The sequence below is a fragment of the Castor canadensis genome, chromosome 7 (genome assembly GCF_047511655.1).
Source record: "Castor canadensis chromosome 7, mCasCan1.hap1v2, whole genome shotgun sequence".
Taxonomy (NCBI): Eukaryota; Metazoa; Chordata; class Mammalia; order Rodentia; family Castoridae; genus Castor; species Castor canadensis.
This window is the reverse complement of record NC_133392.1, coordinates 29,843,707-29,868,364: the sequence shown is the minus strand read 5'-3', so window position 1 is coordinate 29,868,364 and position 24,658 is coordinate 29,843,707. Positions and strand designations below refer to the sequence as shown.

Here is a 24,658-nt window from a genome sequence, read left to right as displayed (position 1 = left end):
AGGCACAATTCTTTGCAATATTAACTTAAAAAGTTATGTGGGGTCAAGACTGGGACCAATGAACAAAGCATGGGAAGAGTGCTATCCCAGTCAGGGTGAGGAATTGTCTTTTAAACCTAGTACATTAACTTTCTATTGCTGTGTAATAAGTTACTCCAAAACTTAGCAGCTCAAAAAGAATTGTTTTTTATCTTGTAATTTCTATGGGTCAGAAATTTGGAGGCTGCTTACCTGGGTTCTGCTTTGTAGTCTCTTACAAGGTTCTGGGCTGCAGGATCTGCTTCTAAGATGACTCAAGCACAGTGCAATTAGCAGAAAGCCCCCATTTCTCATTGGCTATTAGCAGGACATCTTGGTTTCTCATTGGCTGTTGGCAGGAGGACTCAGTTTCTCACTTCCTAACCAAGTGGACCTCTTCCTAGAGCACTTTGAGTGTCTTCATGACCAGGCTGGTGGGTTTCCCCAGAGTGAGTGATCTGAAATAGAAAACAAGCAGAAAGAAGTCACATTGTTTTTTATGACCTAGTCTTAGAAGTCAAACACTATCATTTCCACCATTTTTTGTTCCTTAGAATTGAGTCACTAAGTCCAGTTGACACTTGAGGGAAGGGGAACTAAGCTCTATGTTGCTTAGAAATATCAAAAACCTGTAGACACATCTTAAAACCATCACACTTAGCATTCCTCAAAAACATTTGTCAAGGCATACTTTGAACTGTATTCTTATTTGAACTATATGTATCTATTCACTTCAGAAATATTTATTGTCTTATCTGAATCTCTATATATCATTTTTCCTATCCATTATTGGAAACTAGAGTCTTATAAAGAATGACATGCTCTTAACAGTGGTCTTTTTTCCTTCTCAGGTACTTGTTGGGTTTCTTCTGATTCTAGCAGCCATTGAGCTGGCCCTGGTGCTCACAGAAGACACGGGACAAGCTACAATCCCTCCTGTTAAATATACCAATCCGATTCTCTACCTGGGCACATGGGTAAGGTCTCTTACCACTTGCACCCTGTTTATCTTCTCTCTACCTATAGACATCTAAATGAAATATACTTTGGGGGATGAAATTAAGTCTAATTTCACCTGTCTTCTTCAAGAACTTATAGAAAAGTCAAGCTTGATTGTAAAGGGTGAAACTAATTTCAGCTTTCAATCTTTTGACCTCTAATTTTTAGAGCTTCTCTGATATTATGCCATCATATAGTCCCATCTCAGAATCACAGATGAGATGTAAGTGTCTTGATGTAAAAGAATTTTTTTGGGTCAGCATATTGGTGCATACCTTTAATCCCAGCTATGCAAGAGGAAGAGATCAGAGGCTTGTAGTTCAAGGCCCAGGCAAAAAAGTTATCAAGACCCTACCTCAACAAACAAGCTGGTTACGGTGGTACATGTTTGTAATCCCGGGTACATGAGAGGTGGAGGAAAGATAATTGCAGTCAAGGCCAGCTCTTGCAAAAGTGCAAGACCCATCTAAAAACAAACTAAAGCAAAAGGGACCGGCGATGTAGGTCAAGTGGTAGAGCAATTGCCTAGCAAGTGCAAGGCCCTGAGTTCAAACCTCAGTAATGCCAAAAATAAAAAAGAAATTTTTACGTGTTGTAAATGTGATTTTTGATTGATTGGTGGCTAATCCATGGATTACTGAGTCTAGAGTTTTTTTTATAAACTTGATATTAGAAACTGATATTTCTCTTGCTGACATGTTTTTGGGGACCTATACAGTGTTTAAAAACAATTCAATTAATCACTATCATTTAAAAAGATGACACAAAACTATTGGATTTACAAACTTTCTTGAAAACTCAGAATATATGACAACTGTGGTCCTCTGTTCCCACGGGGCAGTGGTCTGCTGACCCTGGGTGGCATCTGCTTCTGCAGAGTATGTGCTTAGCACAATCCTCACTCCTCTGCCTTGCCTTTACTCAATAATGTGTTCTGCTAAGCTCTTTTTTTTTGCCAGCCATGATAGAACAAGCAAAGAAGGATTTGGACTGTGGTGCAGTGGACCTGGCTTACAGAGCTGATTATGTATATCTCTTCCCAACCCTGCAGTTAGTGACAGGATGGAGTGAGAAGTCTACCACAGCCAGGAGTATTTACACCATGAAAATTGGCAACTGCTACCAATAGAGGCTTTTTCCTCCTCAGAATGCTACTAGCACAGCACTAGGTGTAGGCAACCAGAATGCCAACTAGGTGAGCCAATAAAAAAAGCAAGGTTTGGGATTTTGAGAATTAATTTCTTATTCCAATATTAGAAAATAGAGAAAAAGGAAAGCTTGCACCTAGTCATCAGAATCTGCCTTCTCAACTTAATACCTGCCTGAAATTAATTTCCTTGGGTCTTAAGAAGGTTTCTATACCTCCAAAAGGAACTCCACAAAAATGCACATAGTGACTCTTCCTACCTAAGTTTAGTGAATGGAAATGAGACAGTGGAGAGAGTTAGATAGCACCTGGGAGAAAATGTATAGTTTGACACTTGTTTATTTCTGCCTGGCCAGATAAGTTTCAACAATCCCCTCCTTCAGCTCTCCTTTCTTCCGGTGTTCTCTGACATCCTTCTCCCCGCCTGGGTTTGGTATGTGACACTGTTCTTCAGAATTTCATGTAACTTTCTCTCTAGATCCTGGTTTTGCTAATCCAACACAGCAGGCAGTGGTGTATACAGAAGAATTCTTGGTTCCTATCCCTCTTCTGGATTCTCTCAATACTCTGTGGCACTTTCCAGTTTCAGACTCTGATCCGGGAGCTCCTACGGGTAAGGAGAAAAAGTGACCGAGGAGGTACTGCTGGGCAACTTCCAAGTCAGTGCAAATGCAATCAAATAATTTGAGACCCAGGACAGAACTGGATTGGGGGGTTGATAATAGTATTTACTCGTGAGCTCTGATATATATGGGCTGTTTAGACTTAATTTGGATTAAAGGTTCATTTTCTCTGTCTGTCCCCCTCAATAGGGTAACAATTCTAATCTGGTCTATTCCTGCCTGTTCTTCATCAACTATGGATTCCAGATCCTGACCCTGATCCTTTCAGCCTTCTCAGAAACAAGTGACTCGTCACATGTGAGACTCGAAATCTGCATTGCATATATTATTTAGTTGGAGGATATCTTAACAAATGTAACTTTGAGATGTCTAGGTCTTACGGAGGTCCCATGAACCCAGAATAAGGTATCAGCTGAGCACCCCTAATCTGAAAATCTGAGATCCAAATTTCTCCAAACCTGAAACTTCCAAAAAAGTTTATCCATTACTGCAAACTCCAAAAAACAACCTTCAAAATTGAAAACATTTCCAATCCCAAGTATTTCAGATAAAGGATACTCAACTGTAGTGTAGAATATTTTATGTGAAAGCAAACAGATATAGCGATGAGCATATTGGAAATCCTGACCTGTATGTTCACCCAGAAACCTTCAGCCTTGCCAGTTAACTCATACATCTCTGCCAGAAAACCTGGTTATCATTTTATTAGTGACTTTAGGGTTTCCAAGTATGTTGACCAACTGACTCAAGCATCATGTGTGGTTTCTAGTATAACATCACATCTATAAAAATCGGTTTCTAGTTTTAGAGTCCCATAGTGTTCCTGTTTCCAACTGATTAACTTTTAAGTTTTTTATGTCTTTCAGAGTCCTTCATCCACAGCATCATTTCTGAGTAGCATTACCTTTAGTTGGTATGACAGGTAGGAAATGCTTGGAATGTGTGTTTTCTCTATTCCTATCCCCTCACTCCTCTGAAATTGAAGGAAAGCTTAATTTACAAAATGCCTCCTGTGATTTCCATTTCTCTTCTACTTAGAGTAATTTCTCTTCTAATATATGTCAGTTTAATTCAGCCCCTTCATTGGGAAGATCAGGATGATGAGGAGAAGGTGGAAGGGAATTGCTCTTGGTAGCCTGGGAGTTCCATGGGAGAAAAGGAAGGAGGCAGCAGGACAGGAAAGGGGAAATGTAGGGGTAGGTAGTGTGGCAAAGGTTTGGAGGGTAAGGGATGAAACAGCTGTCCTGGGCTACCAGGGAGTCTGGAACAGGTATCCTTGGCCTTTGTAGTTTCATAGACTCCTTTGGCAGGCTGGTGAAATGCATGAGTGCTTTCTCAGATAATGATTTGTGTGTGTGTTTGTTTGTTTGTTTTTGGCGGTACTGGGAATTGAACTTAGGGCCTTGTGCTTTCTAGGAAGGTGCTCTACCACTTGAGCTGCTCTGCCAGCCCTCAGATAATGTTTTAACTGCATAAAAGACACAGGACTGTAATGAAAATAAAATATATTGAAATATAGTTATCAAAAATACTTAAAAAGCAAATACTTAATGCATATACTTTTAAAGCAATGCATTAAGTAACAAGATCTAGTGATGGATCAAATAATGACCATAATTTTAAAGTAGTGAACAGCATAAGTTTGCCAGAAAAATATCTGTGATTTCTCCTGCTGACAAAGGTAGCATATTGTACTCATATAGGAGGAAAGGCTAGATTTCAGCCAGAAGCTATTACAAATAAAGATGTAATTTCTTTTTTATCTATGTTTGCAAACTCCAGCTTAGGGAGTCCTGTTTTAGGGGAGATAGCATAGAAGCAGCCTTAGGGTCTGCTCCATCTCCTCAAGGCATCATGGTGGTGCCCCTAGGAGATTCCAGAGTATATACAGGCTGCCAATGTTTGAGGAAGAAGGAGCAAAAGCAGTGGGAGGTGATGCTCTTTGGTGCTTAATTCAATAGGGTCATTTCCTTTCCCCTTGTTTTCTAACACATTCTGTTGTCCCTGCACTCTTCTCACTCCTCTGTCATGTTCAAAGGGCAAGGAGGTGGTGATAGTAGAACAGTGGAGAAGTCCCAACCTCTTGCCCCTCTATCCCAGATCTGGGAAGCAGGTTTTGATAGAGGGAGAAAGGAGCCAGTCTCTAATGCAGCCCATAGAGTCTTAGCCTGTGGGTCATTCTTGTTCCAGCATGGTTCTGAAAGGTTACAAGAAACCTTTGGCACTTGATGATATCTGGGATGTTGATGAAGAGCTTAAAACAAAGTCAGTCATGAGCAGGTTTGGAGTATACATGGCAAGAGACCTACAGAAGGCCAAGCAGGCCTTCCAAAGACGGCAGCAGAAGAACTCCCAGCGGAACCCTGGAGCCATGCTACATGGCTTAAACAAGAACCAGAGTCAAAGCCAAGATGTCCTTGTCCTGGTAACTTTCCCATAAGTGTCTGTGTGATGTGCTGTATATATGTCTCAGGCAAGAAACAGTGTCAGGGTGATCTGATCTTACATTTTTACAGTACATTACCCTTTTTAGTGCATTTTACATTAGTAGTATTCACAATAGTAGTGATATCTTAGTGATGGATACAAGGAGATATGTACTATTTATCTCTCTTTTTGAGTTTTGAAATTTTCCATAATTTTAACAATTCCTTGGCACTATTAAAATTTGCACCTTGGCAGAAGTTGACATTAGCAGCTGATTTATTGATTCATTCACTAAAACTATTTATTGAGCACATTTGTATGTGTGGCACTGTTTTGAGCACTGGGTATGAGGAAGAAGCATGACAGAGTGCCCATCTTTAGACAGCAAGCAAATAAACGATAAGTCAATAAATATGTTGAGAATAATAAATGCTTACTTTAAAAAATAAAGCGAGCAAGGTACTGTGGCATGCTCCTGTACCCCCAGCTACTCAGGAGGCTGAGGCAAGAGGATCTCTTAAGCCCATAAGTTCAAAACCAGCTTGGGAAATATACAGAGACCTCCTTCTCGAAAAGAAAAGATGTTTGTGGATCTGAAGTGAAATGCTGCTTAAGACAGGGTACCAGGGAAGGCTTCCAAAAAAGGTAACATTTGAACAGAGACCCAAATAATGAGAATAGTCCATCCATGATACAGTCATAGGGAAGTGTACTCCAGTCAGAGACAGCAGGAATGTGAGGCTGACGGGGGGACATATTTGGCATGTTCACAGAGCTGGAAGGTCTCTGGAGCATCAGGAGAGAGGCTGAACATTGGGTGAGATGAGCTCAGGGAAGTAGACTGGGACTGAGCTGTGTAAGAGACTGGATTTTTTTTGAAGTCTGATGGAAAGCCAGTGGAAGGGGAGCAATGTGATTGGATTTATATTTTTAAATCCTTACTTGGGCTGCATCTACAAAGTGAATTGTCATGGAGCAACAGAAGTGGAAGCTGGAAAAAGGCTAGCTGTTATCCAGGCAAGAAAGACTGATCAGGTCGGACTTTGGTGAGAAAACTTAAAAGAGGATGTCATTGGCAGGAAAACTTGGACACTGATGCTGAAAAGCTTGAATTTGGGGCCATAGGAGACCAAAATATAGGAAAAAGAGGCTGGTGGAGTCATTATGGCCAGTGAATTAGTTTCCTAGCACTGCCATCACAAAGTACATAAACTGGAAGAGTAAAAACCACAGAGGACGGGGGTGCAGCTCAATAGCAAAGCACCCAATTCACATGTAGAAGGCCCTGGCTTCCATCCCCAGCACTACTCTTTCTGAAGTCTGGAGGGATGTTTCTTTACCCTCTTCTGCCTTCTAGTTTTTGCAAGAAATCCTGGGCATTCCTTGCCTGTACATGTGTTAGTCCAGTCTCCACCTCTGTGTCACATGGCCATCTTCTCTTCTGGTCATATTAGATTACAGCTTACCCTAAAGACCTCATCATATCTTTAATTATACCTCAAAGACCCTATTTCCAAATAAGGGCACACTTTAAGACACTAAAGGCTAGGACTTCAACATATCTTTTGGGGGGACACAAGTCAATTCGTAACATCCTCCAATGACCACCACAAGGAAAGAACAAAAAAGGTTTCTGAGCATCTATAATATATATTATCGTGAGCATATCCTTCACTCTCAAGATTGTCTCCTCCCCACTGAACTCCTTCAGAGTTTGTCTTCTGTTTTTATGGGTTGTTTTGTCTTTTGCAGTGCTAGGGATCAAACCCAGGGCTAGGCAAACACTCTACTATTGAGATACATCCCCAGCTCTTCTTTTGTTTTTTGATAGGGTCTTTCTATGTACCTGCTGGTTTTGAACTTGCTATGTAACCCAAGTTGGCATCAGACAAGTGCTGGGATGACAATGTACACCATATGCCCAGCTTTGTGTGGTATCCTTAATTAGCTTGGTTACCTGCTTTTCTAATTCAAAACAGATTACAATATCAGTTGCAAGAGAGAGAAAGAGGGACAAGAGAGTGGACAGTAATGAGGAGATGATGAGAAGATTAAAACCTATACAATGAAGCAACAGCACTCACAGGCTCTGGAATTGTTCAGGGCAGAAACAAAATCTTACACTACACAATTCTGTGTACATTGTTGTTGTTTTGCTCTGTACCCAGGAAGAAGCTAAAAAGAAAAAGGAGAAGTCTGACACCACAAAAGACTATCCCAAATCCTGGCTGTTGAAGACCCTCTTCAAAACTTTCCATATCTGGATCCTGAAATCATTCATCACAAAACTAGTGCATGACATCCTCATGTTTGTGGGTCCTCAGCTGCTGAAGTGAGTCCCCAGGCATTCGGTTGTCCTTTAAATGTCTCCTCTGCTACCTTCCTTTTTCTCTCTGCTACCTTCCTTTCTCCCTTTGTGTACAATTGCAAGAGTTTTCATTAAATTCCCATTTTTGAAAAACACTAATAATTTTCTTATGCCTCACAGTTTTGTATTAATGAAGAGTATGAGGCAGTTTTCAAGATCTAAGACGATATAGCCTCTCTGTTCCCCATATCCCTCATCTAATAGGAAGTCAGATACTTGTTAGACCTCTTTCTTGTTAAACAGAACTGCTATGATCTGAGTTACTTCCAAGAGGAGGGCAACACCCCAAAAGAATAAATAACTTCATTTCGCCACTGCCACAGCTTTTCCTTGGAGGTTCAGGCTAATCATGACAAGTCTTTGCAACCAGCCTCTCTCTGGAATGAACCATGACTTGCATTGTCTAGAAATTAATCAACCATGTCACACAACTTCTTTTTCTAGGGAGTGGGACAAGACAAGGCCAGAGCATTACAGTGGCAACTACGTGGAACATTTCTTTCATTACCCATTCTTTTGTTTTGTTTTGATTTTTCTTTTTTTGAGAGAGAAAGGATCTGGTTATATCACCCAAGCTAGGTTCAAATGCTCAGTCTTCCTGCCCCAGCCTCCTGAGTGCTGGATTATAGGCCTGTGCCATCACACCTGGCTATTATCCACCCTCACAGCCATGGTGAGCTTTTCCTTACCCATATAAGCTCTTGTTGCCCATTAGCAAGTAAAAGAAAGAGACCTGACAAGACTGTGCAGACTGAAATCTCCCAAAGACATTTGGCAATTCTGGTCATTTTTGTTACCTATGGTGTAAGTGTAGGGTCGTAGTTGGCTGTGCATGAGGAGAGTGAAGAGCCTGGAGACCTAATGGGCATGACTTACTTGGTTTTCTTTTGGCAGAACCCTCATAGCCTTTGTAAGTGACCAGAACACATATGTATGGGTTGGATATCTCTACGCCATCCTGTTGTTTGCTGTGACTCTCATCCAATCTCTCTGCCTTCAGTATTATTTTCAAAAGTGTTTCATACTGGGAATGAGTGTACGTACAACCGTTATGGCTTCTGTATATAAGAAGGTAAGCAATATGTCAGGGCTCTTCAAAGAAAATCCTCTTAGTAAACTTGAGTATTGCTGGGTATGGAGGTACATGCCAGTAATTCCAGAACTTGGGAGGCAGAGATAGGAGTATCTTGAGTTTTTTTCTTCTTCCTTTAAAATTTTTTTAATTATATTATTGTTTGGGGTGTACATTGTGACATTTATAAAAGTTGTAACAGTATATCATAGTTGAATTCACTTCCTCCACCATTCTCTTTTCTCCTCCTTCTCCCCCCATTCCTGGAATAGTTTCAACATGTCTCATTTTTCATGTTTTCATACATGAGTACATAATAGTTCCACTATATTCACCCTCCTTCACTTTTTCCTTATATCTTACCCCCTCCCACTGGTACTAACCCTCAGACAGGACCTGTTTTACATTCTGGTTCTGGATCTTGAGTTTGAGATTAGCTTGAGCAACATAGCAAGAGTCTCTCTCAAAAAAGGCAAGATTTCAATAAAATTAATATTTTAAAAACATGAGCATTTATTCCAAGATTGAGGATACTTTGATGGAAATGATAGCTGATCTCAATACTTAATTTTGATTAGGCATACAGACAGACTACTTTAGATGTTTCTCTGGAAATTAAAATATGAAAAGTATATTCACAGACATGGTAGAGGGGTGCGCCCTAGGGAGAAGCTGGCAAGTTGCTCACAATCTGCCTTTCTTTTTTTTTTTTTTCTCTTGTGGTACATGGGAATTGAACTCAGGGCTTCATGCATGCAAGGCAAACACTAAACCACTGAGCTATATCCCCAGGCCTACAATCTGCCTTTCATTCAGCCTTTGAGATTTAGATATCAGTTCATATTTTCCTGCCTCTTCTGACAAGGTGAAAAAGCCTTAGAGAAGAATGTTAAGTCAGAAAAGAAGCTGGCCAAGGGCTAAACTCTTAAAGCTACCAACATTTAAACCAAATACTAAGGACACACAATTCAGAGACCTGGGGAATCCATTTCAAATTAGTCTTACCTGTGAGACTAGAGTGCTCCTTGGGCCTGGACATCTTTTGCCTAGCAACTTCTTCTCTTTTTTCTTTTCTTCATGGTGCTTGGATCCAGGGCCTTGAGCCTGTTGGCAAGTGTTCTATCACTGAGCCTAGCAACTTCTCTTTCTAATCTTCAGTAGCTACCAAACCCTCTCCTGTCTGATATTCTCTGATTACTGAGTTTTGTATACTTGGGAGATTTTCCATTTCCTTAACATGATTTCCCTCATCTTCTCGCTGATACATGATTTTTTTTTTCTTTTGACAGTACTGGGGTTTGAACTCAGGGCCTACACCTTGAGCCACTCCACCAGCCCTTTTTCTTTCATGGGTTTGTTTTGATATAGGGTCTCGTGAACTATTTGCCCGGGCTGGCTTCAAATCGTGATCCTCCTGATCTCTGGTAGGATTACAGGTGTGAGCCATCTGCTCCCAGCTGATATATGATTTTTAAGGTTTAACTTTCTCATGGCAACTGCATTTTCTTATGTCCTAGATATCCTGGTGAAATCTAAGTTTGCCCCTTAAAATGAAAGTATAGTAGTTCTGATCAATAACTTAGGCCTAGATAATTTCAGTGGCTACAATCACGTAGCCAGTACTTGTCACCAGACAAAAGCTATGACCTTTCTATATTATTGAGATTTTGTTGGGAAAAGAAATATATAAGGCTGGGAATGTAGCTCAAGTGGTAGAGTGCCTACCTAGCAAGTGTGAGGCCCTGGGTTCAGTCCCCAGTACTGAAAAAAAATGTATAGTGATTACCTTGAAAGATAATTGGATTTTTAAAATTTTTGTTTTGCTTTTTCATACCTAAGGGGAATCATATCAGTGGGCTGATTCCTCTAGAACCTTGGTGTCTTAACATTTTAGGGAATTTCTCTAAAAGAGAACCAAGAATCCTGGTATGTTCCAAAGACTGTATTGGTGGGTTAGGATGACAGTAGAGCTTCTAAAAGGATGGAGGTGGGCATCTAGGACCACTCAGAACCCATACACAGTCTTTGTGGAAATTAGAAGGCTTTCCTTCTCCTGGAAATTTGCAGGCCATACCAGATGGTGCCTCGGTGAGCATAGAATAAGCTAGTTTCGGTGCTCTGATGCATTTGTGCAAAGTATTGTTATAAGAGACAGACCTGTGGGCATTCACCTTCTGATCTCTCTAACTTGAGAGTGATTGTGACTTCTTGCCTCCAAATCTTGCTCACAGTATTCTCTCAGAGTTCACAGTGAACTCTGGAGCTTTCTTTTCCATTCTAAAAATCTCTGTCCTTCTTGATAGTGCTTGCACCATCACTATAAGAATACAGCTGCAAATAAGATAACCACATCAAAATTCTTCAAGTCTAGAATCAATACATGCTGATTTCCTCTTTCCCTCCCTTCTTTTTCTTCTGTTCTTCAGTATTTGATTCCCTGAGGTGTGCAAATGGTATAGTAATGAAATGGGCAAATATTGCTCTTGTCCTTACAGAGTTTACATCTGGTAGAAAAATAGAAAAACAAAATAATTATAGTTCTTGTAATGAGGATAATGAAAGAGGTAAACACAGAATGCTATAGGTGTACACAGAAGGGATATCTATCCCAAAATTGAAAATCAGGGTAGACTTCTCAGAAATGGCATTTAAGCTGTTACCAAAGGATAAATGAGATTTTGGGGGCAAAGAAGTATGTGGGTAGATGGGGTTGGAAAAAGAAAGAACAGGAGGAAAAAGTGGTCAAGAATGAGAGAATACTATGAGTAAGATTTGGAGGCAAGAAGTCACAGTACCTTGGAGAAGTTGTGTCCATGTGAAGCTTATCCTTCCATTGTGTTCTTATTTCCTGAGTTCCTCTTCTATTCTTCAGTTATCCTTGGGCTTATCAATGGGTCCCATTCCAATCTTTATCTGTAGGCATTGACCTTATCCAATGTGGCCAGAAAGCAGTACACCATTGGAGAAACAGTGAACCTGATGTCTGTGGATGCTCAGAAACTCATGGATGTGTCCAACTACATGCATTTGGTGTGGTCAAGTGTTGTACAGATTGTCTTATCCCTCGTCTTCCTTTGGAGAGAGTTGGGACCCTCAGTCTTCGCAGGTTTTGGAGTGATGGTTCTCCTAGTCCCAATTAATGGAGTACTGGTCACTAAGAACAGAAGTATTCAGGTAAAGAAACAGTCATCTGGGATACATGCTTTCTCTAACGTCTAAAATCTTTAACTTTACTAATTCGTAGGAGTTTGGGCAAGGCATCCTAAATGTACTTGGCTTTCTCTATTTTCCACTTTCAGTTTTTGACTACTCTTAGGACTTATATACTCTATCTTCATTCATGGTGGAGGGAAGAGTCTGACTGGAGAGGGAAGGGCTGCCTTGGAAACCTTGTACATACTCTTCTACCCTGCTCTGCAGGGTTTCCCTCAAAACAGTGATTTTTTTTGCCTCTGCTTCTCTCCCATAGCAACATAAACCAACCACACAGAGCAGTCACATGAGTGACCCCAACTTTTGGCTTAAATCCTGGCCATCACTGAGTTACCACAGGTTTGACAAGGCTCCATGCAGACAGTCCTTAGTTCACCAGGCATCACAGGTTGAATGCGTGAGCTTGATAGTGTATGTGATATATTCATTCACTTGCTTTGCATTTATTTAGCTTCAAATAGTTGTTTTAAAAATATTTATTGCATACCTTACTTTTCCGAGAACACAGCAACAAATTATACAAGGCTCTTGTTCTTATGGATCTTATATTCTTCTCAGGGGTGGATAGTAAGGCAGTAGCAAAGAAGAAAAAATACCAGATCATGATAAGTACTGTACAGAGAACTAAATGTTCAATGATAGTGAGTTGGTAGAAGATGAAAAGAGTTCTTTGTGAGGAGATTACTTAAAACATGGTCTGAATGACACATCCTGGCTGTGAAGGAATTAGCCTTGGGAACCACAGGAGAAGAACAACCTGAGAAAAAAGTACACTCGGGAAAGGCTGGGAGCAGAAACAAGTTTGGCATTGTCAAGCATCAGAAAGCAGATGGGGATGGCAGGAGCAGAGTGGGCAAAGAGGAGAACTGGGGAGAGATAAAGGCCATCACTGGGCACCTCAAATTCTAGGTGACAACCACAAGTACCACTGAGGCCTAGCATCTGCAGCAAACCTGGATCCTTTCTCATGTAACTGTGTTTTGTTTTTTCCTGACAGTTCAGAAACATGAAGTGTAAAGACAAACGTTTAAAGCTCATGAATGAGGTCCTCAGTGGAATCAAGGTAAGAAGCCAAGAGGAGGCAGTCCTCTGTGCAAGGACAGAAGTCGTGACTGTCTTGGTCATCACAAACCCTAGTAGAGGTGTGGATTCCTGCTTCTTGGCCTGTGTGTGCCATGAATCCTGATTCGTCTACCCACAAGTTTCCTGTTTCCTCTTCAATACCTCCAAGACCCTCTTTTGAAACGTGATTTCTATTTATTTACCTTACATGGTTTATTTTGGTTTTACATTTTATTGGAGAAAATTTTAAGGATACACAAAAGTTGAGTGTTATACTGAGCTCATTACCCAACCCCAGTGTTATCAGACTGACCTAACTAGTTCATCTCCATACCCACTCCTCACTTCACACCTGCCAGAGTATTTTTAAAACAAATCTCAAATGTCTTGTCATTTTATTCATAAGTACTTTGTGTGTCTCTAAAAGGACTTCCTTTCTAACATAACCACAATACTGTTATTATACCTAAAAAATGAACAATCACCCTTGATGCCACCAAGTCCCCCCATTGCCTCATACTTCTCCTCCTTTTAAATGTTGGTTAATTTGAATAAAGCTGTAAAAAAAAAAATGTCCACACATGGCATTTTGTGGCTAGTGCTTTTAATTTCTACCCTACCATCATGTTGAAGAAGCCACATTATCTTGTTTTCTGTATCTCTTATAAATTGGTGGTTAGATCTAGATATATGATTAGAATTAGATTTGATTTTGGGGGGCAGGGAGTCTACTTTTAAGTAGTGCTGTGTAGACAGCAGCAATGATGACTTCCAGTAGGTCTAGGCATTGTCAGCCCGTTGTTTGTGATCCTGGCAGTACATGAGGATCACCTGTGAAGTTTGTAAAACCCACTGGGGTTGAGGTTGCACTTCAAATAATTTGAATTGGACTTTCTGGTGTTGGGACCTAGGCATGTATATTTCTTAAAAGCTCCCTAGGTAATTCTAATAAGAAACCATGATTGTACAAATTTTATAATCTTTGCTTAGATGTTTATCATTATGTATTAACAAAAATTGAAATTTTTTGAAATTGATATTTTAATTTCATTATTCTTTTGGTTTTGACTACATGGATTAGGTGATTTTCTATAAAATAATTGATTATCTGGATTTCTATAAAGAATGCTGTAGTTTGTATGGGATAGGCAGGATAAATGCTTATTTTCCTCTACTTCCAAGCTTTTAAAATAATGCATTTCATCATTTAAAGGTGATCAATAAGTTCTTTCTTCAAATAATACTATTTTGAGTGAGTGGATTTTAACATTACCCTAAATTTCTTGAAAATGAAACTTTTAACTTCCTGATACTTCTCACCTGACAGCTCTGATAAATCTTTCTGCTACTGTGACAAAATTTGAAAACCAACTCCACCATTTGCTAGCTTACTGACTTTGGGAAAGTTATGTAGCTTCTCTCTACTTATTTCCTTACTGTTTAAATGGAGATAACAAGTACAAAAGAGAGGTGACTGGCTCATGATGGTTTGCCCAGAACTTTCCAGTTTTTAGCATGGATAGCCCTGCATCCTGGAAACTCCTGGGACAGTTTTGTTATAAAGATTAAGTAAGATGATGAATGTAAAATGCTTGTATATAACAGGTTGTCAAGAAATACAAGCTACCTCTCTGTAATCATTCTTCATAATCTGGATTTCCATACCATCCTCACCCCCAAATTTTGGGAACATATCCTAAACATGGGTGGAATGCATGCACCTGGTGCCCTTTCAGGGCAAAAATGTGAACTGTGCTCTCTTCTAACCTATTAGATCCTGAAATATTTTGCCTGGGAACCTTCATTCAAAGACCAAATTCTCAACATTCGGAAGAAAGAGCTCAATAACCTGAAAGTCTTTGGTCGGTTGCAGACTGTGATAATATTCCTCTTGCAATTAGCTCCAGTCTTGGTGAGTAGCAGAAGAGCCAGTAGACTGAGGAGGTTTTGGATTTGGGTCAGCTTCCTGAAAAGAAGGTCTGTTGTTGGTAGATTCCTAGTACCTACATGATCCCCAAATCCAGGGAATTTATCCCACTCCCTGAACCTCCATATCTTCATCCCCTACTTTGTGCTCCTAGCTCTAACTCCACCCTCATGTACTGTTTGGTGGTCCAGTAGCCAAGAACAAGTTTTCAGGATTTTCAGCATGAATGTGGTTTCCAAGAGCAATTTCCATGGCAGGGATTTTTGGGTAGATGGTATGAGTTGATAATGGAAGGAGTCAGAAGACCCAAATTCTGGTCCTAGGAATCCACTAATTGACTCTGTCACCTTGGGCAAGATAGTTCTTCTTTTCCTGGGCTCAATTTTCTCATCAATAACATGAGGAGGCTAGGATAATCTCTAAGGTTCCTTCAACTCTGAAGCATAATGTTCCTGAAACTTAGCACCTGGCTACTTGGACCTTTTTAGTAATTAATTGCTCATGACCTTGCTCTTTTCAGGTGTGTGTGGTCACATTTTCCGTTTATGTTTTGGTGGATAGCAACAATATTTTGGATGCAGAAAAGGCTTTCACTTCCATTACCCTCTTCAATATCCTGCGTTTTCCACTAAGCATGCTTCCCATGGTGATCTCATCTATGCTTCAGGTACCTAGGAACTCTACTGCTAACTGCTTAGCTCTGGGTAAAATCCTTAGAGTCCAGAATGACTGGCCTATTATACCCCATGACTTGCTCTTGCTGATGCCTTTCAATTAGAGATGTTTGGTCTCTGGAGACCAATGATTTGATCTTAGTAAAATCATAAGTTCTCTGCGTCCCAGTGACTATAAAATGAAGATAATCATACCAAACTAATCTATATCAGGAGGAAGTTCACAGGTGGCATACTAATGAAATGAGCCAAAGTGATGGGGAGGGAAGTGGCCTGTATTCATCTCACAGATGGCTAGCTTCAGGCAGCTCTGGCCACAGGAAAGACTAAGGTTTAGGAGAAGACTTCCCTGTCCTGGAGGGTATGAAGAAAGGCTAAACCATTTGGCCAGTAAAGGAACAACGTGCTCTTTTAAGATACAGCTCATTACATAGATAGAAAAGCAAGATCAGCAAAGGTGCTAGCTTCCTGCATTCCTTGTCCCATAGTACGACACGAACCAAAAGGCGTCAGATGCTGCTGCAACATGAACAGCAGGATGCTGTGTTTCTGAGGGGCTGATCCATGCAGCAGCTAAACAGTTTTATAGTCATAGCTGTATCGTAAGAAAAGGACAGGCAGAAAGCCTGATACTTCATCAGAGGCTTGTTGGCTATGAGGAACCATCTCAAGACAGCCTCACTGCAAGCTAGGAAGGTCTGTGAAAAACATACTTGTAGAAGCTCCTTGAAAACCTTCCAAATTCTCATGTTCCATGACCACAGGGTGTTCTGGCAACACTTAGATTAGCCAAAACTTAAGCTTTGGTCAGTTCCTCTATAGAGGGTCCCAGTAGTAGCTCAGTTAGGATAATAAGTTGTCATGACAGAGACTCAGTTAAATAAGAATAAGACAGGGGCCCAGCTACCAGAAATAGTAGGTAGAAGTTAGGGCTTTGTCCTAGAAGAAGGCAGGGGACCATTTCTGGAAATAGGGTCAAAGGTTACAGAGAAATAACAGTAGAGTTGAACTCCTTGAGCTTTCTAAAGGGCTGAAATAGAGTGTCTTAATTTCCTTCTGTCCAGGGTGGGATGGTATGACTGAATCTGTGGTGGGGGTCAGGAGTTGGGGCTGTGGCAAATGGCATACCATAGCTAATGACAAAGTCAAAATCTTTTCCCTGCTTATGCTTGTTATGAATTTGTTATCTTTGAGATCCTTTGTGTCTTTCTGTAGGCCAGCGTTTCTATAGAACGGCTAGAGAAGTACTTGGGAGGGGATGACTTGGACACATCTGCCATTCGACATGTCTCCAATTTTGGTAAACAAATTTGGAAGTTGCTTCCCAAAATGATTCATAGTGTTGACACCAGAATTTTGATATACAAGGGCTTGGCAGTAGCAAACTGATTCAAAGGAGGGCAAGGGGATTAGTCTTGAACTTATGTTTATGTAATAAGCATGTGCCTTTAGCTTGACTTATGTGCTCACCTAGAGCAGATTGCTTAGGAGATTGCTAAGCAAAGCTGAGCCAGCTATTCTAAGAATACACAGGAAATCCTGCAAAAGATTCAGAAAGCAGAAGTCATAATGGAGCCAAGTGTGTGGAAATAGGAGATTTCTTGGAGTGAAAGAACACACAGGTTCTGAATTGGAGGGTATCCATGGCAAGAGCGGGCAGTGGGTCTGGAGTCCAGAGTGGTGAGGGTTTATATAAAGAAGGTAGAGCTCATACACGGGGACTAGGTAAAGAGGGCCTGGGGGATGTATCCAGGGTACCTGTAGGTCAGGAATCTGGGATATAAATTTAGGACTTCAGAATTAAAAAGGACTTCATTTGCAGGCTACTTCTAATCTAATCTGGGAGCTTTCATTTGCCTCCTGTCAGTGTAGGAGCAGCATATAACAGAGGTGATCTCAGGTGCTGACAGAGAAAGCAGAGAAATATACAGGCTGAGGAAGGGCTGACAGACATATGGGGGCCTACATATGACTAAAAGGGGGTCTTTTCTTCAATAGACAAGGCAGTACAGTTTTCTGAGGCCTCCTTTACCTGGGACCGGGACTTGGAAGCCACAATCCAAGAGTGAGTTGTCTCTGGGCCCTCCTGCTCTTCTTAAGGATTTTCCTTGCCTGTCCTGTCCTCAGGAAATTCCATGTAATAGAACCATGGGGAAACAAACTATGTGTATGTGTTAGGTTAGATACCAGTGCAGGCTAACCCCCGGAGGGACGTGCTGACAGCCAAGATCCTGAACCTCTATCCCCCATGTCATGATTGTATTTCCACCCTTCTTTCCTACAGTGGCACCATGTATGACCTTCCAGGTGAGAACCTAAGAAGAGGTTTGTTTTGTAGACAATAGACGAAGATAGTGCACAGATGGCAGGAGGCCCAGTTCTCTGATCTCAAGAAGTTGAGATCAATTAAGTTCATTCATTCATGCATTCATCTGAAAATAAAAATCAGGAACGGTGGAATTTGGCTTTTCTCTCAACTCTGAACCATGGGAGCTACTACAATAAGATTCAATTTCAGATTCAGAGTTTCTCATTGAAATAACCCATTCCTAGACCCCGCCCTGGTGTCCACCTCTTCTGTTCAGCATGCATGCTGCACATAGGATACTCCTTGAGCACTATGTGTAGCAGTACACCCAGCTCATTCACTGAGTGCATCACAGAGCACAAGAACCCAGGAAGGCCATGTCTTTTTTCACAATCAAGCAAACCTCATTGTTTCTCTTGTGGAGAGTCAGAGAAGTGGCTTGACCTACTTTCAAATACCCCACTCCCATTTCCTTCCAAAACATTTCTCTTTTTCAGTGTGAACCTGGACATTATGCCAGGCCAGTTGGTGGCTGTGGTGGGCACTGTGGGCTCTGGGAAATCCTCCTTGATGTCAGCCATGCTGGGAGAAATGGAAAATGTCCATGGGCACATCACCATCAAGGTAAGAGGGAATGCCAATGGAGAAGATGTCTGACCCTCATGTGGGCCACTTAGCACCAGTTCCTCATTTGGGGTGATGTCCTATAGGTGAGGCCTTGGGGACGTCTGGTAGAATTGTGACCTATAGATTCTCTGTCCCATCCCAGGCTTACATAATCAGACTCTGGGAGTAAGGCCTAAGAATCTGAATTTTAATGAGCTCTCCAGGTGATTCCTATATGCATTCTAAAATGTAGAAACTGTCAACTTGAGATGTCTTTCTTCAAAGTATAGGCATTTCTGCTGTAACTGTGTATCTATTTCTAAAAACCTCACATTCTACAAAATTATGCAGCATTAATTGTAGGACCTAAGACAAAGCTGTAACAGATCACTACTAGAGGACTATTGTAACAAGAACAATAAAAATAGTAGTACTGTAAAATCAGCAGTGGCATCTGGACCAGCATCACACTCAGCCCTGGGACTCTCATCTCCTTTGAGAGGTAGACCTTTGAGGGCATTTGCTTCCAATACAAAAGCCTGGTGTAGGATGTTAACTTTTTCATGAATCATGTTTTTATTTTATTTTTTTTTTCCTTTTTTTTTTTCTTTTATTATTCATATGTGCATACAAGGCTTGGTTCATTTCTCCCCCCTGCCCCCACCCCCTCCCTTACCACCCACTCCACCACCTCCCGCTCCCCCCCCTCAATACCCAGCAGAAACTATTTTGCCCTTATCTCTAATTTTGTTGTAGAGAGAGTATAAGCAATAATAGGAAGGAACAAGGGGTTTTGCTGGTTGAGATACAGGGCATTGACTCACATTGATTTCCTGTGCGTGGGTGTTACCTTCTGAATCATGTTTTTAAACACAGAGGAAAATGTTTTCATGGCATCTTCATCAGTACTCTAAACTTCTCCAGAGAGCTAAACTTAGAAGAAATTGTAGGTATTTTTGAAAAAAAAAAAAAAAAGTCACTACTTATACAAAAAGAGGCAAGACTTTCAGCTTTTTTTCTTAATCTTTCTAATTTGCTAAGGCTTTCTTTTTAAAGATGAGAGAGCTTGCCCCTGGTTGCTTTATGTTGAACTGTTCGGAAAAATTTTAATAGACATCTCTTCTTCCACGATATACTGACATCATCCCCTTATTTACCAGTCTCTAATGAGGTAATTTGCATTTTAAAAAACATGCATTATTGCAGAGAATACTATAGATTTAACTTTGTCTCCTAATTCTTTTTGGGAAGATTTTTATTGCTAACTCATAACTGAGTTCTTTCTCAAACATAGGCATTTCTCACTCTTTATCTCTTTGGATATAATCTGCTTTGTGTTCTCCTTGGTGTCCTGATTCCAACCTCTTAGCTTTTGCTTCCGGTAATGTCATCTATACCACGATCTGAAGGTGTTAGTGATGTGTCCTAGTAAACTCACTGTGTTTGACTTAAACCCTGATCTAGAAGCAGCATGTGCATTCATCTTATTTTCAGGCTTATGGCAAGAAAATAATAGTCTAAAGGGCCAGGCTTAGTGATGAAGAGGACATTGAATCTTTCTTCCTGGTCAGTGCGATAAATATAAGCAATTAATAAATCTCAGATGCTTAGGCAGCCCAGCACATTGTTTTTGAAATCTAAGCTGTTTCTTCCTCTCCATTTCTGCCACCTCATCCTTCGACCGGCATTTCTGGAGGTATGACTGTCATGTCTGATCCTTTCCCATCTAGGGCACTACAGCCTATGTCCCTCAGCAGTCCTGGATTCAGAATGGCACCATCAAGGACAACATCCTTTTTGGAGCAGAGTTCAATGAAAAGAGGTATCATCAGATTCTGGAAGCCTGTGCTCTCCTCCCCGACTTGGAAATATTGCCTGGAGGAGACCTGGCTGAGATTGGAGAGAAGGTACTTGGGACAAGGGATCTTGAAGGGTGATGATGACAGCGAAAACTACATGGGAGAAACATAGGTGACCAATCTTAGTAGTCATGTTTGAAACAAATGCCAAAAACCATGTGTATGTACTGACCACAATATTTTGTGCTAGTAAGTCGGAATTTTAAAACTTTGTACCTGGAAACAAGTACAGGAATAATTTATACTCTAAATGTAATCTAAATCAAAGGTAATGGCAAAGGACCTGAGAAGCTAAATTAACTGTCACTGGTTCAAGGTTGACCTGTGTTATTAAATGCCTCATGTTATTAAATGTCTTTTGTAAAAATAGATTTTAATAACCATCTTATATCCATTGCATAGATAACACATAATTTATTTAGACATTTTTGATTACTACATCTTCAGAATATTTTCATCTTTCCTTCCTAGTATTGAAAACAAATACAGCAATCTTTTGGGGGCAAGGATCTTGAAACACTAGAAGGCTAGGAAAGATATAGATCTGGGGTTATTTTGTCCTTTAATTCAGCATATATTTATTGAACAACTACTATGCGACAGACACTGTTTAAATGCTGAGAATACACCCATGAACAAAACAAAGAAAACTCTAACTAAAAAAAAAAAAGCTCTACTTTCTCATGGGGGTGGGAAGCAATAAAAATGTCAAATAAATAAACTTATGTGATAGAAAATGGTAAGTTGGGCATGCCTTTGATCATTGGGCCTAAGAATTATTTATTTAAATCAAACTCATTTATATGAAGACACTTGTGTGATTTTTAAGCTCTTGATACTTTATGGAGGCAAATTTCTTCCTGTTACTCTTACTTACTAGACCCTGTGAAGGTGGGTCTACTGCTTAACAGACGTTATTTTCTTCTTCAGGGTATAAATCTCAGTGGTGGCCAGAAGCAGCGAATCAGCCTGGCCAGAGCAACCTATCAGAACTCAGACATCTATATTCTGGATGATCCTCTATCGGCTGTGGATGCTCATGTAGGGAAACATATTTTCAATAAGGTCTTGGGTCCCAATGGCCTGCTGAGTGGCAAGGTGAGAAATTATGTAGTGTGATGAGGATAGGAGGACCAGGGGGTGAGTCACATACATCTCCCTGAAAACTTATTGTCTTGAAGCAAATGTTCTTATTTATCTCCTTCCTGGGCTCCTGAAGAGATACAATCACACTGGTTTCCTTGGGGACTATCCCATGAAGCCTACCATTTTGAAGTCATGGCTCATGCTGTAACTAACTAATTTGAGCCTTATTCTGTGCCTCTGACATTGAACCTATTAGGGTGATTGATTATAATAAAGAGTGCTTTTGCACCTGTGGTTAAAATAGGAAATAAATTTGGCCTTTGCCACTAGTTCTTGGCATAGTTCCTAAAACCCTTGTAATTTCAGGAGTGATAAGAGTGTCTTTTCTAAATGATAACAGTACCTTTTAATAACACCTGAGTGTATGCTAATGAAATGACTTAGAGTAGGGCCCCCTAGATAGCCTCAATATGGGGCTGATCATCAGTATGAACAAGTGATTAGAAGTTTGGAATATTTAGCCCTATAATGACCTCCAGGTAGGAAAGGGGGTGGTGGCTGTAGAGATTGGGTTATAAAAACTTGAACAATGAGATTTGGAGAACTTCCTGGTTAGTGAAGACATCACCTTCCCTTCTATTACTAGTCCTGTCTTCTGTCCTTCAGTTCATTCATTCATGAACTGATACCCACCTTGTGCCATGTTTGTTGCAAAAACTGGGTGTATATAGATGGAAAAGTCTGATCCTTTTATTCATGTAACCTATAACCTAATGGGAAGACATACAGAGAAGCAAACAATAGTATTACAATACCATTGTTTTAATGGTAGTCTGTACAACCTATAGCAGAAATGTTGGAGGGATGCCTGGGGCTTGCCAAGGGGCTCAGAAAAGGCACCAGAAGAGTTGGATGAGCATCTCCTGGGTATTCCAGATAAGAGGAATCTAGACTCAGTTGAGCTGTGAAATGGAAAGCAAAGGCAGTGGGCTTGGGTTTTCTCTCCAGAAGCCCATTACAACCTCTTGAACCCCAATTCAGCCTCATTACACACTTGTAAATGTTTATCTTCATCTGAGTAAAGTTCCTGTCCCAGTGTCAATAGATAGGAACACCAGGGATTGGGATTCCAGGTCTGTAACACCAAGTAGGGCCTGGATTAAAAATAAAGTTTCTTGTTCTACAGAGTCTCTAACACCCTGAAAGAATAGCCAGTTCTTAGTATAGTTGGTTAGCTGGTAAGTGGAAGGCTAGTGAGTGAAGAGGGGCAATTAGCCAGTGAGTTAGCTTTCCATGTAGGAACTGGTCTCAAGTGACTTTCCTTAGCACAGTCTTTCGCTACCCAGGGACATGGAAAAGAATGTATGCAGAGTAGATCTCATTGTCACTACAGGGAGATAACTGTGATGATCCACGTTGATAAGAGTCTCATTTCACACAAAGTGTCATGGGTTAAGATTTGGTGCTAGGAAGGAAAGAGGAGGTAAAACAGACTGAGTGGTCCAGGCCACATTTTGAAGCCAAGTGCCAGTGTGAATGCTTGTTTGTTTGTTTTTTCCTGTTTAAAGCAATACAGGAAGGATGGTAAATGCAGGATAATCAGAGAAAGTTAATGTTCCTTTTGCAGACTCGACTCTTGGTCACACATAGCATTCACTTTCTTCCCCAAGTGGATGAAATTGTGGTTGTGGGGAATGGCACTATTTTGGAAAAAGGATCATATAGTGCTCTGCTGGCCAAGAAAGGAGTGTTTGCGAAGAATCTGAAGACATTCACGAAACATTTGGGCCCTGAAGGGGAGGCCACAGGTATGTAAGGGGGATTGGAGTAGGACAGAACTTAGGTCCTGAGTGGGAATAATAAAACTACTTCCTGAGCTATTTAGTATCCAATGAACTAGATTTAGAAGTGAATTACCCAGAGTTTCAAAGTCTGCTGTTCTGTGTTCTGTGTCTCTATAGAGATTCAGAAATTGAAACTCTATTTTCTGAATTAGTTCCTTTTAAGTTTTTGGTCAGCTTCTTATTTGCTTCAACTGTTGTCAGCTGATATGAAACAGTTGCTGCTGTTTGAGCTAGCTCTGAGTTAAGTGAAATAAAGACAAGCCTTGAACAGAGGTTTTCAGGGAATTCCAGACAGGTGAAATAATGGCAATTATCTTGGGAGGAGGCTTTTGGGGAATCCTAAACCCACTCTGTCCCCTTAAGTGGCTGCTAGGCTGGTACTTTTCATGGCTTCCATGATTTTATGGCTTTTGGTTTTCTAGGCTACAGCAGTTGCGAGGACAGAGGTAAAAACAGGGCAAGTTAAACCACCATGAAATATTCCGTTGTTGCCAAGATTCAGTCATTAAAAGAAAAATCCTTTACAAAATTTGTTTACAAACCTTTGGTTGATTCCAAAGTTCGGAAAAAGTTGATTTTGACAACTTTTTTGGCCAGTGTTCTCATTGCCTTTTTTGAGGAGCAGATTTCTACCATTTCCCCTGGTGCCCAAGCTCTCTTTTACATTTTATTTCATTATTTTATTTTGTTTTGGGGTATGTTTTTTAAATGCTTTCAATTAATAAAAGTTTGTTAAGTTGTTCCAACATTAAGATTAGCATTTGCAATTTAACAGTAATCTCTTTACTCAATTCTGGGAACGTGACTCCTCTGTTTATCTCCCACAATCCCTGAAAGTTTTTTACTGCTACAAAGAAACTTGTATATGTCCAGGACTTTTCTTCTTCTTTTCGTCATTTTCTCTTCCAGTAAAATATAACCCATCTCTCCTTTATCCTGGCATTTCTCAATAAGAATATGTAGTAATAACTCGTATTTATGGGATAAAATATCGTAGCCTGTGTGTATATCTGGGACCTCTTGCTAAAGTCACCAAGATCAGGGACACCTTCCAGAACACTACTTGTTCACAGGGCTGTGAGAACTCGGTGTTACTTCCCTAACCTCTAACGTGTTTCCTTAGTTAATGATGACAGTGGGGAAGAAGATGATGATTGTGGGCTGATACCCACTATAGAGGAGCTCCCTGAGGATGCAGCCTCCTTGACCATGAAGAGAGAGAACAGCTTTCATCAAAAACAGAGCTTCAGGTAGGCCCGCTTGTTCAAGTGGCAGCTCTCATCACTTCCATATTTTCACTTGATCCTTCTTTTTTCCCCTGTGGACTTTGCTGAGAGGGTAGACCCCATGGGTACTCCCAGCTCTTCCTTTGCTTCCTTGTATGGACAGGGTAGGGCTAAGGTTGTACTGGTTTCCCATGGTCAC

General features: G+C 40.6%; 1 protein-coding gene across 2 annotated transcripts in view; it reads left to right on the top strand.

Annotated features, from left to right (window-relative positions):
* Nucleotides 1-24,658, top strand: part of Abcc2 (ATP binding cassette subfamily C member 2) — a 56,445-nt gene that overhangs the window by 11,757 nt on the left and 20,030 nt on the right. For both annotated transcript variants that reach the window (XM_074078543.1, XM_020156265.2), the window contains exons 3-20: nucleotides 870-995; nucleotides 2,643-2,777; nucleotides 2,977-3,084; nucleotides 3,654-3,709; nucleotides 4,978-5,212; nucleotides 7,383-7,546; nucleotides 8,477-8,654; nucleotides 11,574-11,828; nucleotides 12,865-12,930; nucleotides 14,704-14,841; nucleotides 15,377-15,523; nucleotides 16,746-16,830; nucleotides 17,529-17,595; nucleotides 18,336-18,462; nucleotides 20,175-20,351; nucleotides 21,234-21,401; nucleotides 23,017-23,197; nucleotides 24,357-24,483. In XM_074078543.1, coding sequence (XP_073934644.1) covers nucleotides 870-995; nucleotides 2,643-2,777; nucleotides 2,977-3,084; nucleotides 3,654-3,709; nucleotides 4,978-5,212; nucleotides 7,383-7,546; nucleotides 8,477-8,654; nucleotides 11,574-11,828; nucleotides 12,865-12,930; nucleotides 14,704-14,841; nucleotides 15,377-15,523; nucleotides 16,746-16,830; nucleotides 17,529-17,595; nucleotides 18,336-18,462; nucleotides 20,175-20,351; nucleotides 21,234-21,401; nucleotides 23,017-23,197; nucleotides 24,357-24,483 — 2,540 coding nt within the window. The remainder of the gene's footprint in view (nucleotides 1-869; nucleotides 996-2,642; nucleotides 2,778-2,976; nucleotides 3,085-3,653; nucleotides 3,710-4,977; nucleotides 5,213-7,382; nucleotides 7,547-8,476; nucleotides 8,655-11,573; nucleotides 11,829-12,864; nucleotides 12,931-14,703; nucleotides 14,842-15,376; nucleotides 15,524-16,745; nucleotides 16,831-17,528; nucleotides 17,596-18,335; nucleotides 18,463-20,174; nucleotides 20,352-21,233; nucleotides 21,402-23,016; nucleotides 23,198-24,356; nucleotides 24,484-24,658) is intronic.